A 16,742-nucleotide genomic window follows, 5' to 3' on the forward strand; every position below is an offset into this window, starting at 1 on the left:
CCTAATAAAAATCAGCTATCAAGTTGTTAATGAGGCTATTTATGAGTTACTGAGCTTTTGAGTCAACAGACCATTAATAGTAATTGGTAAGAGGCAAATTCATATCTGGTTGTCAGTGCAGCTGGCTCTGTGCTTGCAGAGGCAGCTTCCCCAGGTTACAAATGGCTCACTCAGCACTGCAGAAATGCATTGTGCAGTGGTCATTACCAGTTTATAGCTCCTTCCTTCCAGGCTTCATCCATGCCTTAAGGCAGTGGTTTTTTTCTCTATTTTTAATATTCTGGCTTAGTACACATAAGAAATATATATACTTATATCGACAGTCTTGATTTTCTTCTAAAAGTTTTAGGGTAGAACTTTTAATTAAAAGTCTGAATATCACCAAAGTTGATTCCAGCTTTTTTCTAGACGTGGCTGACATTGCTTTTTCACATTTTCCTACCAATGCCTGTATATACAGAGAACAGTAAATTTCATACCCAGCTCTACAATTTTTTTTATCCTTTTTCTGTAGTCCTTTTTACAGTTTTTGAAAATAAGGTTCAGGCAAGTAGTTCAAGACAGAGTGAAAGAACAAAAATTTTAAACATCCCTATTTTAAGGTTTTAGTAATGAACTTTGAAAATAAGTGGTTTTTTGGTATTGTACTAGATCTGCTGTTTTAGTAAGTTTGTAGAACATCCTGAGTTCTTGGTAGAATTGTGTTGCTGTGCTAGAAAATGAAAACTACATTGTATTTCTGAGGCTGAGACAAAAACTCACCTTTAATGTGTGATAATGTTGCTTTTCCCTGTATTTATTGTATGTCACTTTTTTGGGTACATGTAAAATTTCATCATAGTGGTGGTCATTTTATATTAATCACACTTCACATATGTTTCCAATTACATAATTCAGTCTCAAAAAGGAGGAGATGTGATAAATGGACATTTATACATCTGTGATAAAAAGATAGAGCAAACAGCCAGTAATTTACATATCTGCTGAAATACTGCAGACTGGCTTTGTCAGTGCTGCTGAGTCCATTTCAAGGATGTCGCTCTTAGTCCATTAGTTTGGATAATGAGCCCTATAAAGTACATTTATAACTCGTGGCACTGCAAGGAGATGGATTCTAATTTTCATCCTTTTATCCAGACACATTGAAAGAAGGTCAATGGAGGGTTCGCTGTGATTCATTGTCGCAACACAGATCAGATGACAGAGACCTGATAATGTCAGTGCAGAAGTGTTTGCTGCGTGTGGAAGCACTATTTGAAAGAAATTTTCTCAGCATCACCCTTTGAAGTAAAGTGAGACTGAAATTAAAAGCGCTCTCTCTCTCTCTCAGTTTAAAATCTTATCACACATATGACCTGCTGCTATTCCTGAACAAAGGAGAGGAAACAACACTTAGCAAGAAAATAAAATGTGTCGTTGCTTTTGCTGGCTTTGAGTGATGCAACATGACATTTAATCAACCTTTCCCCTTCCATAATGTTTGGGGGGTGGTGGGGAAGTTGTTTCATAAACAATAAGAAAGGTTATAATTAGAAATGAGCTGCAGCATCTCAACTTCCTTGTTTATTTGCAGTATTTAAATGAGAGCTCAAGAATGAAATCACTGGGATTAACAGTTAAGAGAAACTTGTTAAAGTTGCAAGTGAAACACACATTGGATAGGATTTGAAACTGAAGAATGTTAGATGTTAAACAGTGCTTGTACTGTTGTCAAGGTACCTGTTGAAATTGAAAATAGGGGCCAGATGTCTGGGAGGTCAGCATTAGAAGTCAGTGTTACAAAAACATGTTTAATAGTCATAAACCTCTTACATTTACAGATGAGGACTCTGTGTGCACCCCTCTTCAATTCTCATCTCAGGTTACAGGAACAACTGGTTTACCAGAGCTGGTGGGAGCTGATTGCTATTACTTATTTAGATTAGGGTTTTGAATCACAGAGGCTGACAAATAGTTTTAAGTTACAGAAAGGTTGTTCATTACTAAGGCATTACTTGTGTGTCAGATATTCCACTGGTAAAGTTGCAGTGTGATAAAACACAGGTAAATCTGTATGTGATCTCTGGCTCATCATTCACTGATTTAAGTCCTGTGTGTTAAATTGTTGAAAGACTGATAAAGTCATTCAGAAGAATTCAATTTTAAGAAAAAGTCATTTTTATTCCCCAAGAAAAAGTTCAGTAAAGCTAATTTGCTTTATTCACTTATGCAGTAAATGCTCTGATAGTGTAGAAGAGAGCACAGATCATGGATGCAAAATCAGTAGTAGAGATATGTTTAGTATCTGTGCAGCCTCCCTTTTGTGTTACATATATGATATAGCTCTGTATGTCGTACAAAAGTGAAGTTTGTTCTTTCATAGAGAATTTTGCCCCTGAAAATCTGAAATTTGTATTCTCACTTAAGCTCACTGAATGGGTTCATTTCTGTGGTTTGCATTTCTGTCCCACTTCTGTTTCTGTGGTTGTTCTATGGAGAGCATTTGTGTGTCATTCTTAAAACACCAAGACTTAGTTAATCCCTTTGTGTGTAACTTAGAGATAAAGGGTATTTTTAGTCACAAACACAGCAACTCACTCCTGGAACAGTCTGATGCACTCATTTGTCAGGGGGCTTTCCTAAATCTCCAAATTTAATGTGCTATTTAATTTGTTAAATACAATTATTGAAATAAAATTGATTTTTGTATGAAGAGAGAAAGAGAAGAAACTCCACTGCAATAGGATAGTACCTACAAAATAATCCACAGTTGGTTTTTTTTTTTTACATATTATGAGGTAAGAAGTGTAGAACTAAATACCAGTGTTGTAAGCTTACATTTTCTGTAAAAATGACCAATTTATTGAAGTTGGGATATCATTATGTGTAGTGGAAAACTGCATATACCAGGTAGAATGTGTCAGTTTAGGATTTGGTGATCAGTTGAATTGGTTTTGGGGTTCACATGTTCAAGAAATAAGCACCTAAATTAATTTAAAGATACAAATATTGTTCTGTATAACTCAGTTTTAACAACTTATGCATGCTTTTGTTACCTTACATCAAAATTTCTTACTGTGGTTTGGTTTTTTTTTAAAACAGGTGCAAAGCCATTGTGGATCATTTTGGACAAAGAATAAGTGCCAACTATTTTATTGTGGAAGACAGTTACCTCTCAGAGAGCACATGCGCAAATGTGTGTTACAGGTATGAGCTAAAACAAAAACCACAATTTCTTGCAATAATGGTATGTAAAGTACCCTGCAAGTTAAACTGAGGAGCCTCTTGTCCCTTCATTGATTTTTACAGTACAGTTAGTCTTGTGCAAAGTATTTCTCTTCTGTTTACTGTAGGATGTACTGTGAACTTTTCTGTAGTCAGGTTTTCCTCAATTAGCACTGAAATCAGATTCCCTCTTTTCATATAAAAAATCCAAGAGCTCTAAATGTGTTAGGAAATTCAAATTTGCTAAGGTGTGTTTGGAAGGTGAAGGTGCCTGTTGCTGTCCTTGCGTTAAATTTGTTCAGCTTTAGACAATTACTAAACTTCATAGATTTCTGTGGTTTGATGGTTGTTGGCAGAAGCACTGGGCACACCCTGCCCCTGGCTCAGAGCAGAGCAGGGGAGGGACCACCAAAGGTGTGGTGGTGAGGGTAGGGCAGGAATAACCCTGAGCACAGACTGCAGGTGATGAGGGAACTCCACCCTGCTGCATTTCCCCTTCATCCCACAGCTCCTGTGCTCTCTGGAACATCACAAGGTCTCAATATGCTGCTGCTAAGCTTGATCAAACAGGCAGAACTTTTTAAAATCAGGAGGAGACTGTCTAATACAACTGCACTGACTCACTTATTCATCACCTGTTTTGGTCATTGAAAATATTACATAGGTGTTCCAGGTGTGTTTCTGCTTCAACACTAAGGCAAAATATCCCACCAAGAATCACAGTAATAAAGGTTATATAGTGAAATAGCCAAATAGTGAAGTACCAAAAACTATGATTCTAAATTGCTGTTTTCTTACAGTTTTGTTTTCATTGTGCATAATCAATTGTATTATATAATTATTTTACATCATTCTTTTATTTAATTATAGGCAGATCTCCAGGGCAGTCCTCATTACAGATCAGTCTGTATTGAACACAGACTCAGAGCAGCAGGTACACACCAATTCTGTATCCCTTGTCTCATGTGTTAATATTTAGTTGTTGGTAGGAATTAAGTAATTCGTTTAGTTTGTTTGTGCGTGAATCAAGATCTTTAGTCAGCTCTCTGTACTGGTAGTTGTTTCATTTGTCTTAGTGTCTATAGAACTATTACAAATTTTAGTTTAGTTTAGTTCAATGACTGAGATTTTCCTGTTTGGCTCACTATAATTAATAGAATTTCTAAGCTACTGTCTTTAATTTTAATTTTTCTTGCTTTTTAATAAAATGTTACCCTTACTATTCCGTTAATTATTTATCTTGTCTAAACTTTGTTCAAAGCTCCTTTGGGTGTTTTTTTTAAACATTCATTATTGCTGTTGGAAGTTCTCACTGTACACTTTAAGATGCTTCTTTGGATCTGCTTTGTCAGTCTTTGCAGTCCTTAGTTTTAGAGGGTATTAATCAGTGTTGTGTTTGTTCTGTCCTAGTAAACTAGAAAATCCAAATAGTGTAATTGCAGCTCCTTTTCAGCTGTAGTGAGGATTGTGGTGGCTGCCGCATCCTTCAGGACACTCTGCTTTCCCTCAAGCTCTGCTTTCTGCTCCTCAGGTTTCCATTCTGACAGTGCCTCCCCTGGAACCGGGCAGAGCAGCAGTTTGTCTCATCGAGTTGTGCTCCTCCACAATGACATGCATGAAGGACACCTGTAAGTAAAGGGGATTTTCCCCTTTGGCTTTGGCAGCTCGGGAGCAGAGCTGAAAATCTCTGTGTGTTGTTCCTCTGCTGCACAGAACGCAGGGAGCGGTGGCTTCCTACCATTGTGGAGCTTCATGGACTCATTTTCACTTATACAGGAATAAATCCTTCTTCAGGAGATAAAAATAACATTCCAAAGCACATTAATCTTCCTGGTAATATATTTTGTTGTTTGGGTTTTTTTAAAAAAATGGGTCCCCTTGGCTGAACTATAAAATGGAAATACCTGAAATACGCTGTATTTGGGAGCTTTTTATCTTCTGAAAGGATTCTGTTGTTGGTATTTTATGTGAACTTGAAATAATTGAGCAATAAAATGTTCATTTTGGGTATTTATTAGAATAGAATTAGAGGTTACCTTACCTAATTCTTTTTAACAAGAAAGAAGTAACTATAATAATAAGCAATTAATTTTGCTGTTAAATAGGCTTGAACTAAGTTCTTTGCATATGAAAGAAGAGTAAAGTAAATCATTAATTATAATATAATTATTATATTTCCTAGTAAATAATAGTATAAAATAAGCTTGTAATTAATAACTTAGTGTTATAAAGCATATTGATAATATTTATCATTTAAATAGCTGAATTATTTTTATTAAGGGTTCACAAAAAGATACAGCAGGAAGTGAAACTAATGAAGGATTGATGTTCCATAGATCTAAAGTATTAGTTTCAGGAGGATTTTTATGGGGCTGAAATATTAAGGTTTCTGTTATTTACTTTTCTCCATAAATTCCTTTCATTTCAGCAGACAAGGTACTGCCTTTCATAATGAAATTTGTCTTCATATATTGAAATAATTAAGTTCTATATTAGGCATAGCTGATTTCCAGTTATGGGACATATTTCATAATATTTTTAAAAAAACTTTAATATCATTATCTGTAAATGGATTTTAACCTGAATGATTTCTCCTTGGAACAATTATTTAAGATAAGTATACAAATACATCTGCTCTTCGATCACACTGCCCAAGTGACAGGCACATCATCTGTATTGCCACTTGAGTGGAACCAAACTCCTTCACTTGCCCTAAAAATGGAGACTGTAATGATGAAATCAGGAACTGAACTCATCGTTCTTCTTGCTGGGAGAATTACTTGAAGACAAATGTTGGCAACCACTGTAACTAATGCAGTTATACCTGAGTAAATCAAATATAATCAAAATACATACTGATGACTGTGACTCATAACCATAACCTTAAAGATAATAAAAAAGATTTTATAGAAAGTAAATGATGTGAAGTTTAATGATTTATGGCTGAGTTTTTTGAGGAAAAAATAGATTGTATTACGGTGTTTGGGATTGGAAGCATCTAGTTAAGATTAGGGGAAGACTTTGATTTTCACCACTCTTTTCCTTATTTTAGTACATATTCCTTAGGACAGAGGGTTTGGTCTGGGTTGAATGAAAACATGAATAACAGTATTTGAATAGAATCTCTCCGTGTGCATCCTGAAAGCAGAGGAGCATGAAGGGTTAAGTTTCTGTTCCTGATGGAACCAGGGTCAAGATCTGTGTGATGTACTGGAAAAAAATGACAACAAATACATCCAGGCTTCAGAGAAAAGAGACAAAAATGCCATCTAGATTTAAAATAATAACAGAGCTGTGCACTGCTTTAAAATGGATCAGAAATTTACAGTAATGTAGATAAAACCAACCAGTTTAAACTTTGTACAATGTTAAATTCCTTCACGATTGCCTGGTGGACACTTCTCTGGTGAGAAGTTTCCAGGGTCAAATCAGTCCAGTAAGGTGGTTTTATGAAAAGCTTTAAGGTGAGGCTTTTAAATGAATGAATGGCTGGAAAATCAAGTGGGGTAAAGCAGCTGGTCCTGTATCTGAGCAGAGACCAATGGGACAGAAAAGGGTCAGGGGCTGCATCAAGTGATTGTCCAAGGAGGCAGCAACTGCAGAGTCTGCAAAACAGAACAAGAAAAGGAATAGTTCAGCAATCGTTCCTCCCATCTAAGAAGTAGATGAATAAATGTTGTACAAAGGATTGCACAGTCGCAGTGTACATCATAAGAGAAACTTAGAAAATTCTGAGGTCTTTTCAGAGAATTTTTCTGTGTGCTGTATATATACTGTGTGTCCATAGTAGAGCACTTCCCTGGCTTAAAGGAAGTGATTTGATGAAGAATTGTGATTTCTAAAAGCCTGCTGTGCCTTATAAAAATTGTGAATATTGTTTATCTGTCTGTGTGACGATAATTGGAATTAATTTGTGTTCTCTTTTCCCAGATTTAGTCCATCTAACCTGTCCATCAGCTAAAACTGCAAGGGAAGATTTAGAGCCTGTTGTGCAGAAGTTATTCAATCTAAATACTGAAAAAGGTAAAAATAAATAAATGTGGTATTACGATACTATCTTGCGTAAATACAATATACCAAAGTAGCTGTTACTGACTTCTTCAGCTTGATTTAACTTCAGTATCCAAGGACATGACTCTTAAGTGTCTGGAATGTTATTGTTTTTCACACTTTCTGTTTTTCCACGAAAAATATTTGCTGTTCAGCACGTCCTTGAAAGGTGCAGTAGTGAAATGAAATATTTGTGAAATTGTGGAAGCTGCTTGGGTTGTTCTTGCCTCTTAATCTCAGGCTGTTGCTCAGCCTCTTGTCTCGAAGTGTTTCTTTGTTTGCTGTTTGAATTGAAATTCTCTGGGTTCTGCTGTAAACAGTGGAAGCATAAAGTTGTTATGCATTGTTATCATAAAGATAAATTTCCATTAATGAACTACTTGGCCCTAAATTCAAGGAAATCTTGGCTACTTTTTTTATCTTTGTCCTTGAGATGGACAATTCCACACCCCAGAGGAATGCAGCTCCTGATGGAGCAGTTGCTGCCTAGAAGGAAGTTGTTCCTGAAACACTTGAGCACAAGTATTCCACACAAGTTTTTGAAATTCCATCCTGAGCTCTTGAATGCATCACCAATATTTGTGGTAGATGCTCGCAGAGTAGGTGATGTGTGTGGGGGAGATGCTGCTGTGTCCTAACCCTGGCAAAAGTAGTTTAAACAGTGTGCCCATGCTGCAAGGCAGTAAATCATGCTTCTTCTGAGAGAAAACAATGCTCAAAAACCTAGTGACAGGGGTTTTGTTGGTATGTGTAATAAGATATGAGAGTACTTTATAATATTCATAATTGGTCTCCTCGTAAGATTTAGAAAACAACTTGGGTTTGTAAATAGAAAACTTTTATTTGAGTGGAGAGTTGTAAACATTTCTCATTTGTATATGTGTTAACTTAAAGCCTGTTAACTTTCACCTTTTAATATTTAACTTCTACCTTCAATTTTCAAGACAGTGCCATGTGTTTCAAAGACCTGGTAAAGAGAAGACCAGCTTAGTGTCTTCTAATCATTTGGGGAGGGATAGCATTAATCTTAATGTTTAAAGTGATCCAGTTTCGAAATGATAGATTGTTTAGAAGCTGACTGAAATTCTTCTGTAGGAACTCTGTGATCATAGGGGTCCTCAGGTGCACTGAGGCACTGAAAAGCCAGTTTTCCCTGACACATAGGCCTTTTTATCATCAGGATGAGGTAGTGGTCGTATTTTAATTAAAATGTCAGAACAAATACTGTTGGAGTTATTGAAAATGAATCACCAGATAAAGTGAGCACTGGGCCATGGCAGGTCAAAGAGGCAAAGTCACCTGGAGAAGAGGACTCCATTCATTTTCCTGCCTAAATGAGGAAGAAGTAACTTTTATGAGCAATGTGAACTTTTAAATATATTAAAGAGCATCTTGGCCTGTATTAAGGCTCAGACTTTCACAGGCTGATGAATTTAATTTATATTTCAAACTGTTCAGTATAGGTAGCACCTATTTTTTAACTATTTTACAGTTATGAAAAGATACTGAAGAAATAGCAATAGATTTATCTGTTTTCTTGTAATTCAACTGCTTTAAAACACTGTTTTGAATGCCCTAGTTATCAAGAAGTTTCTTCCTTGGAAATAAGTAAATCTCACAAGGTCTTTTACAAGCTTCATTTACTTTAGAGGAGGCAAAATACAAGAAAGGGTCAGCAAATATTCCAAACAAATAGTATCTGTTAAGCTCAGAATCTGTGTTGTGAATTCCTCCATTTGATTGTGCACTGTTAAAAAGTGACCTTCATCTTCCCAGAGCTTTCTCTGCCTGTGTGCAGAGGGATCATAGTACAGCAGGGAGGGATGGATTATGAGCAAGAAGGTTGAATTGGTGATAATTTTGTATTCTTGATGAGTATTGCAGCACAGTACAGCCCTCAGGAAGTGCAGATAAATACAAATTAGTCATTTATTTTCATTTAGCAGCACTGCCACAATTAGAGATTCTACGTACAAAGATAAAGTCTGAAACGAGGGGAAGAAATGACACATGGGAAATATCTGTGCACAGGGAATGCAATTCCTTTGAGCTGGCAGTGGCCAAGGAGGACTTGCTCAGTCTGTCAAGTGCTCGGGGAGTTTATCCCCAGTGAAGGAGATAATGTGAGAGGTGTTAAATTTAAAACAGGCTTCTTGGTCAGTGCTCATAGTGATAACTGCTGCTGATGTGGTGCAGGGTGTAGAGAGAGGAGAGTTTTCATGGCTGTACTTGGAAAAGAAGGGGAAAGAATGATGAAGGGGAATCTCAGAAAGTTAAATAACAGGCTTTTTGGAGAACAAAAATGCGTCATTATAGTAATTTCATGGTAAAAATTTGATTTCCAGTATGCTAGATTACGTCTACCTCATCACACAACTACACTGATTACTGCAAACGCTCCTTTTCCTTTCCAGAGACTGAAAATGAAGAACGGGAGAAACCCAGAGTCCTCTGGGCAGTCTACTTCAACATGAGAGATTCTTCAGGAGTTGAGAAGAGTTCCTATGCTGGCTTACCCTCCAATGTTTATGTCTGCTCCGGGCCAGACTCTGCTTTAGGAAACGACTGTGCTGTCAAACAGGTTGGGCAGAGCAGATTTTGTCTGCAGAACTTCAATTTTAAAGAAATAAGTCCAGTACAGTCCGAGTTGTTCTGCTGTACAAAAATATACATGATAACTGTGTAAAATTATAATACTAGGTAGATGGAGAGATCAGGACGTAGTCAGAGTCTTTCACCTGGAAGGTAAAGGAGAGGATACAGTACAAATCAAAGCCAGAAAATCTTATCTACAGGTCAAGTTGAAAGGATCACCAAAGAAGTTTAATACTTGCAGGACATAGTCCCAAACCAGAAACTTATTAGAGAAAAACCCAACACAATTCCTAATGTGGTAGATTAGGCCTCCTGCCTCAGTTTTCCTTCTCTTTGCCTCGGTATCACTGTAATACAGAATATTCCTTTCAGAGATTGCCTGGATAAGGAAGGTACAAATTCTTGGGCAGATCTTCTCCAGCAGCCCCTGTGGTGTCAGGGCACTTTCAGAGACAGGAGAACACTTCACAGCTGTGGTGGATTAAGTGTCACTAGGCATTTTTAAATCTGTGCTTTTCATGGCCCATGTTCAGACAATGTGCATGCCATCTTCCAACCAGTTGCAGGATTTTTTATGAGTAAGTCATAAACCTCTTAAAAATAAGAATTTGAAGTGGAAAGGCTGACATAGCCTGAACTGCAGGATCAGAACAGTGTCGTTAAGGGTTAATAGCATCCTTCATTTTGCTTTACAAGGCAATATTTTGCCTCCCAGAGGGATAAAGAACTGTGAAGACAAAAAATAATGCAAGACAATTATTATAGTAGCAGTTCTAAATTGTAAAGGAGTTCCTTTCTAAATTTGATTTTTTCAAACTGTTGTTTGAAACAGGGTATGTTAAAAACTGATTAAATACACTTAAAACCCACCTATTTCTGGTTCTAACATTTCTAACATTCAGGTTTGTCTTCTCTGAGAGCTTTTCTTACCAGTGAACAATGATGAGATAGATCAGACCCTGTTTAAATAACTTCTTGCTGTAGTTCAGCCTTTGTGTTCAAACTGTTGGCCATCAGTGAGAGAGGTGCTAAGCAGATCTCCAAGGAGGAACCATCAAGAGCCTAAATCACTGCCTTTTAGACAAAAATAGATGCTGCATTTTTTTGAACTTGATTTAAATTTTGAAACAAATGGTCACAAATTAAAGTGGAAAATATTTCAGTGTAAACATGTTTATAATTTAAAGTCGTTTGTGAGAGCAAAGTGAAGAATAGACTGAAGGTGAAGCAGCAGTCACACCATGCAGGGACCTTGTAGACAAGTGGAGGAAGGAAATAGCTGTAAGTTGATGTGTCTTCCACTCCCAAATCACTTTCACTCTCCAAGGAGTGCAGTGGGAATCTCCAAACAGGAGATATTTGCTAACTCATGGATCAGAACAGCTTGAAAAAAAAAACCAATGCGTGTATTAGTCTTGAAGTTAGCTTGGAAAATTATATCTGATTTCTCTAATCATTTTGGGATTAGTGTTTTAGTGATACTTGCTGTGATTTCTTTCTTCAATACCATCAGTATTACTGAATTGTGATTGTCCTGCTGTGATTGCACTGCTGATGCATTATTGGGAATGCAAAACCACAGCTCTTAGAGACAACTCTCCATCTACACTTCATATACAAATTACTGTCCTCTTGCTTTATTATAATTCTGTGTTCAGTTCCTGGTGTGATACTGAATTAATGCTGATGGTTGCATTTACTTGCCCTGAGGACACGCTAAATGAAATGAAAATGCCGTTTATGATCCTTTCAAACTCTCTATGTGTGGATCCAGTAAAGCATCTGGCTTCCAGTTTTCTGTGTTTTCACTGCTGCATCCTGACATGAATTATTATGAGCTAAAGTAATATATTCCCTGACATATTTCAGACTTCTGAGGCATCTTCATGGTCATGAGAGGATGTACTAAAACTGTCAGACCAATATTTGTCCTTTAACCTGTTTATTTTCGGTACCTGGAAGGATTCAGAGTTAATCAAGTGTTGTTAGTTTGGTCATGATCCCTGTAAAAGTTGCTGTGAAAGTCCACACAGTTTTTCCACAAGTTGGGATGCAGTAAAACAGGAACAGAATTTAGTTTTATTCAACTCCAGTTTACCGGAATTGCTGTGCAAGGGCTTTACATGCCTGTGTCTTAATGCTGGATTCAACTGGACACACATTTCTCAGCTGATACTACTAAATATTGAAGGAACTATTTTCTACCTTAATTATATACATTAAATAGCAAAGTGTTATAATGAAAGAGTCGTTACATTATTATTGTTTATTCTGTATTGCTTCAGCTGGATATGGTTAACTTAAAAACTTGGGAGAGCTGAAAGTGCTCTATACCATTAAATTGTCTGGTTGTAATCAGTGTCATGATGACCTACATAACATTATTCCCATGTTGTTCCCATGAGAATTTCTTCCCCTGTTCAATCTTGTAGCTGTTTGACAATTTTTGGAGTGCATATTTGCTGACTGATTGGACTGAATAATTGTTGAAAGCTGCATAGGAAGTGTTTGTCTGCTCTAGTTTGTCAAATATTTAGTTCAAAATACAACATCTTCCCTCAGTATTCTTTTAAATACAGTAATAATTGAATGTATTTTTTGGAGTTGCAAGGACAAGTGCAAACTTGAAAAGTTTTTCTCTTGCCTTCAGAAAGTTAAACCCCAGCTTTTTAGGATGTTTGTACCCCCTTGTTACCCACACTTACTAGGCAAGGCTTTCAAATGACAGAAACATGATTTTGAAGTAGAGAGCAAAATTGTCCATTTTTTCCTACACTAATATAAAAAACAATTTTGCATGAGTATGGAAGAGTAAAATTGAGGAAGGAGAATGAAAAATGAAATTGAACTGAGAGTAGACAGGTCATTTAAGCAGTTAATAGTGAAGTCCTGCATCCACATGCTGCTGATGGAAGCCTGGTGCCACTGGGCAGTCAAATTCATCCCAGAGAGCTCTTGGATACAAGCTCAGGGATGGATTCATCTGCAAACAAGTCCCTCTTGTAAGGGTTCCTCATTGTGTAGTGGGTTTTTGCAGGTGGCACTAAGTGAGACCTGTCAGCTTGGTAGGGCAGGGCCTGAAGCCAGAGGAATATCAGGATTAACAGCATTCCTGCCTGTGTGGGAGCCCTCATCACAGACTGCTTTTGAGGATGGCTCACTGAGCAGACAAATGCAAAGGGAATATTCCTCTGCCTTCTTCCATCCAGACCCATGGTCTGCTTCAGGTGTCTGCCTTGGAAGTTTAAGGACTTGGAAAAGGAACCCTGAATGGAAATGTGGAGGGCATGTGCATTCAGTAAATGAATTCCCAGCATCTCATGCTTTTTGGATTTTGAATTTATTTATAAGTTAATCTTATAGATAGGTTATTTGTACAGGCACATGTAAAAGTTTTCAACACTAGGTAATAGAGCTTCTTGCATTCTTGTGGTGTTTTAAAGGATTTTTGGCCTCCCTTGTTTGTCTAAAATGTCTGGTTCTCTGGAATCCTAGGGTTGTATTCCTTTGGTTCTTTTTTCTCCAGATTTTGTAGTTGTATTGTCTATGTTGTAGTAATAACCACATTGGTGTGTTCCAAGAACATGTTTCTTTTTGATATCTTCCATTGCAGTGGCCAAAAAACTTGTTGTGTGTATTTAATTTCTAAACCTTGATGGCGTGAAGAGAAAATGCCATTATAAATTAACTCCTTGAACTAGATCTTTTTTATCTAAAATAGAGTTCTTTTCACACTTACTGTCTGTGCACACAGGTCTGTGCATGGAATTATAGACAGGAGTTTTTAATAAACCACAAATGTATTGGGATATTTTTCAATGGTAATATTTCATTGGATAAGAGTAGTTCTCAGCTGGACTATGTTTAAACTGTTCAGAAAGGGAGAAACAGAATGGTTTTTTGCAGTTTTTTAATTTAAGAAGGAAACCCAAATAGCCGTGGTATGGACTGTATATGTGTACAATTCCCTGGCTTTCCTTGTTATGTAAAATAGATCCCTCACTCTGGAAGGATCTGGCTTCCAAAAAAATCCTCTTTCTTGTTCCCAATCCAGCATAGAATGACCAGCATTTTTTACAAAGTCCCATGACTTCATAGTAGAACAATGTAAAAAGATAAATTACTTTTTCTCTTTCGAGGTCTGCAAGAAGGAATGGATTTCCCATGTGTTTACAGTACTGTCAAAGTACTAAATCACTATTGATTTGAAAGAAAGGAGGTTAATCTTAAATATCTGTAAAATACTGCTTCAGGGTGGTACATTTCAAGGTAAAGTTTATGTTATTCTTCTTTTTCCTGAATAGGCTGAGACTATTTTCCGAGAAATGTTTCCAACAGAGGAATTCTGCCCCCCACCACCGAATCCAGAAGATATTATTTATGATGAAGATGAGATTGAGCCAGAAGAGTCTGGATTGAATAATTCACCAGAGACAAAGCCTGAATCCTCAGCTGAGGAGAGCAGTAGTGGAGATGGTGCTGCTGTTGCAAAGGAAGAATGAATGAATGAGTAAACGAGCCAACAGTTTTCTCTTAGGAGAGGAGGAGGTTGACCCAAGCTAGGACATAAGGGAGGAATGGTAAGAAAAAAAGATTTAAAACCCCCAGAGATGTGTTACTTACCATTGCCTTACTTTCCTTAGCTTGGATCATCTTTTTAAAGTAGTTTCTTTGATAGCTGAGGCACTTTCTAAGCAGTCATAGGTCCACCAGATCCAGTGGGGTTTGTAGCTGAACAAAAAAATACAGAAGCATCTGAATTGAAAGTACTAAAATATAATTTATGATTTATTAAGACGATTTGGTTTTGTTTTACATCTTGGAAACAATCTTCCATCTTTTAAGGAGTCAACAAGTCAAAACTAAGCAAAAGAAAAAAGTGCAAGTTTGTTTACCAGTTAGAAGATTATTTTTACTAAAAATCCTTGGCTCTCTGCTTACTAAACAGCTGAAGTGAGGCTCACTATCTGTCCTTCACAGTGGTCTTATGAAGGAATTTAAAGGCAGTAATACTGACAGTTCTGGAGTGGCTTTATTGTATGGCTTTGAAACTGATGCCATAATCAAGTAGGGGATATAATCCAGAAGATGGTCCTCACATGGGACTATTTAACATTCGGTTTTTTAGTAAGACCTTACAGATGACACATTTTCACTAGTGGCTTCATTTACGGGAGTTAGCAAAACAACAGAATTTAAACTTAATGCCAGATTTCCCAGCTAAATTCAAAGTCATAAATGGAACATTCCTGTTACTAGTTTCCCTGGATTTGTTGCATTGTTGGGGCCTTTAGGAAGCCAATAGTTACTTTTTGAAGTTTGGGGTCTGAGCAGTTTAAATGACCATCAGCTGAGGGGATTTATAGTGGAGAGAAAGTTCAACTGATAGTTCCAAAGGTTTGTATTCATCCCAGTTAATAGGATTAAAATGAGTGTGATAACTGTAAACTATGCATTTTGTAACAATAAATCATGAGGCATTTATACAGTAAAATTTATTGAACTATTTATAAACCTAGTTTGTATGATAAAACTACAAAATGAGAAAGCTGTTGTAAATGACGATGTTAAAGTTGCACTTCTTCTGAACCGTGCTTGAAATCGGATACAGGAAGTATTTATCATGTACTTAAAAGATTTACTTTAAAATGCACACCCAGTAGATCAGTAGTATCTCTAGAGTTAATGAGTTGGGGTTTAAACTTCCTCATGAGGGTAGAGCCAGTTACAGCAGTGCTTAAATACTGTTAGTAAATAAAAAATGCCATTGAGTCATGAACCTTGAGTTTTGCCTGGCCATGCCACAGCCAGGCTTCTGTACAGTCCTGTGGTGCCCGTGCCTGCTCTGAACCTGGCTTCAGGCCAGAAAGGGGAATTTATTTATTTTTTTACAGCATAGGTGATACTGTTCTCTTTGTCCTGCGTTATGTCCACTGTCCAGTTTGCCTTTCAGGGTTAGTGTTTGCACCCTTTGTTGGATAGGTACCGGTATGTGTGTGTCCATGTCTGCATAATCCCAAAGCCCTCAGAAAAACACGTGGCTGGAATGTTCCCAGTGTTCATCAGCTGTAACCTCTGGATGCCTGTGATTGAGCAGTTTTATATATATATATATATGTATCAAAAAATATGCAGTTTTATATATATATAAAAATAAGCAAGCTGTCTCTTTATTTAGCTCTGTGTATTTCTCTGTGTATTGGGAAGCATGAGTGTATGGTGATTTTATTTAACATATGCACATCTGTAAAAGAACTAAGTGGAGCAGCCTATCCCTGCTTGTCTCTCAAAAATGGGGATCATAGCTGAATCTCTTATCTCTGTTTACAAGGAAATTGCTTGATGAAAATTAAAGATTTGCTTGCAAGTGCATTGTCCTGTGTTTTCTTTCAATTTTTTTTTTTTTCAAAGAAGAATAGTTCTTTTTTAGCTGGGATTTCCTGAGAATTCTCTTGACTTCTATCAGCCAAGGACACCTGTAATTGCCAGTATGGGTACCTGTGTTATCAAGTTTATATCAATTCATGTCTGAGTGCTCTGTGTCCATGTGAAGCCAGGTTTGGAAATAGTGGAAATTTGATTTGAGATCTGATGGAATGATGTACACGTTGGAGGCTATGACTTCACACTACATTGATTGCTTAAAAACTGTTTTCATGTCTCTTTCATAGGTTGAATGGAAACATTAAATGTTTTTTCCTATGGTACTTGAGTACCCAATAGTTCACTTGCAGGAGCCCTAGAACAGACTGTTGGTATTTTACAGATATCATGCTCTGAACTGCATTTTGTTCTTTCTTTAAATGATGTAAGCATGCAAAGTAAGGGTTAGGGTTCTTTGAAGTCGTTTTTAAGGCTTGTCATACAGGATGTATTCAAAAGATAACATGACT

The 16,742-nt window shown here is 36.9% G+C and overlaps 1 protein-coding gene across 1 annotated transcript in view; it reads left to right on the forward strand.

Annotated features, from left to right (window-relative positions):
• CHM (CHM Rab escort protein) overlaps positions 1-16,216 on the forward strand; it is a 54,110-nt gene extending 37,894 nt beyond the window's left edge. The window contains exons 10-15 of the mRNA XM_066339792.1: positions 3,082-3,186; positions 4,075-4,138; positions 4,736-4,832; positions 7,135-7,227; positions 9,669-9,835; positions 14,154-16,216. Coding sequence (XP_066195889.1) covers positions 3,082-3,186; positions 4,075-4,138; positions 4,736-4,832; positions 7,135-7,227; positions 9,669-9,835; positions 14,154-14,351 — 724 coding nt within the window. The 3' untranslated portion in view covers positions 14,352-16,216. The remainder of the gene's footprint in view (positions 1-3,081; positions 3,187-4,074; positions 4,139-4,735; positions 4,833-7,134; positions 7,228-9,668; positions 9,836-14,153) is intronic.
• Positions 16,217-16,742: the final 526 nt, after the last annotated feature.

Source organism: Sylvia atricapilla, chromosome Z (genome assembly GCF_009819655.1).
Source record: "Sylvia atricapilla isolate bSylAtr1 chromosome Z, bSylAtr1.pri, whole genome shotgun sequence".
NCBI classification, from domain to species: Eukaryota; Metazoa; Chordata; class Aves; order Passeriformes; family Sylviidae; genus Sylvia; species Sylvia atricapilla.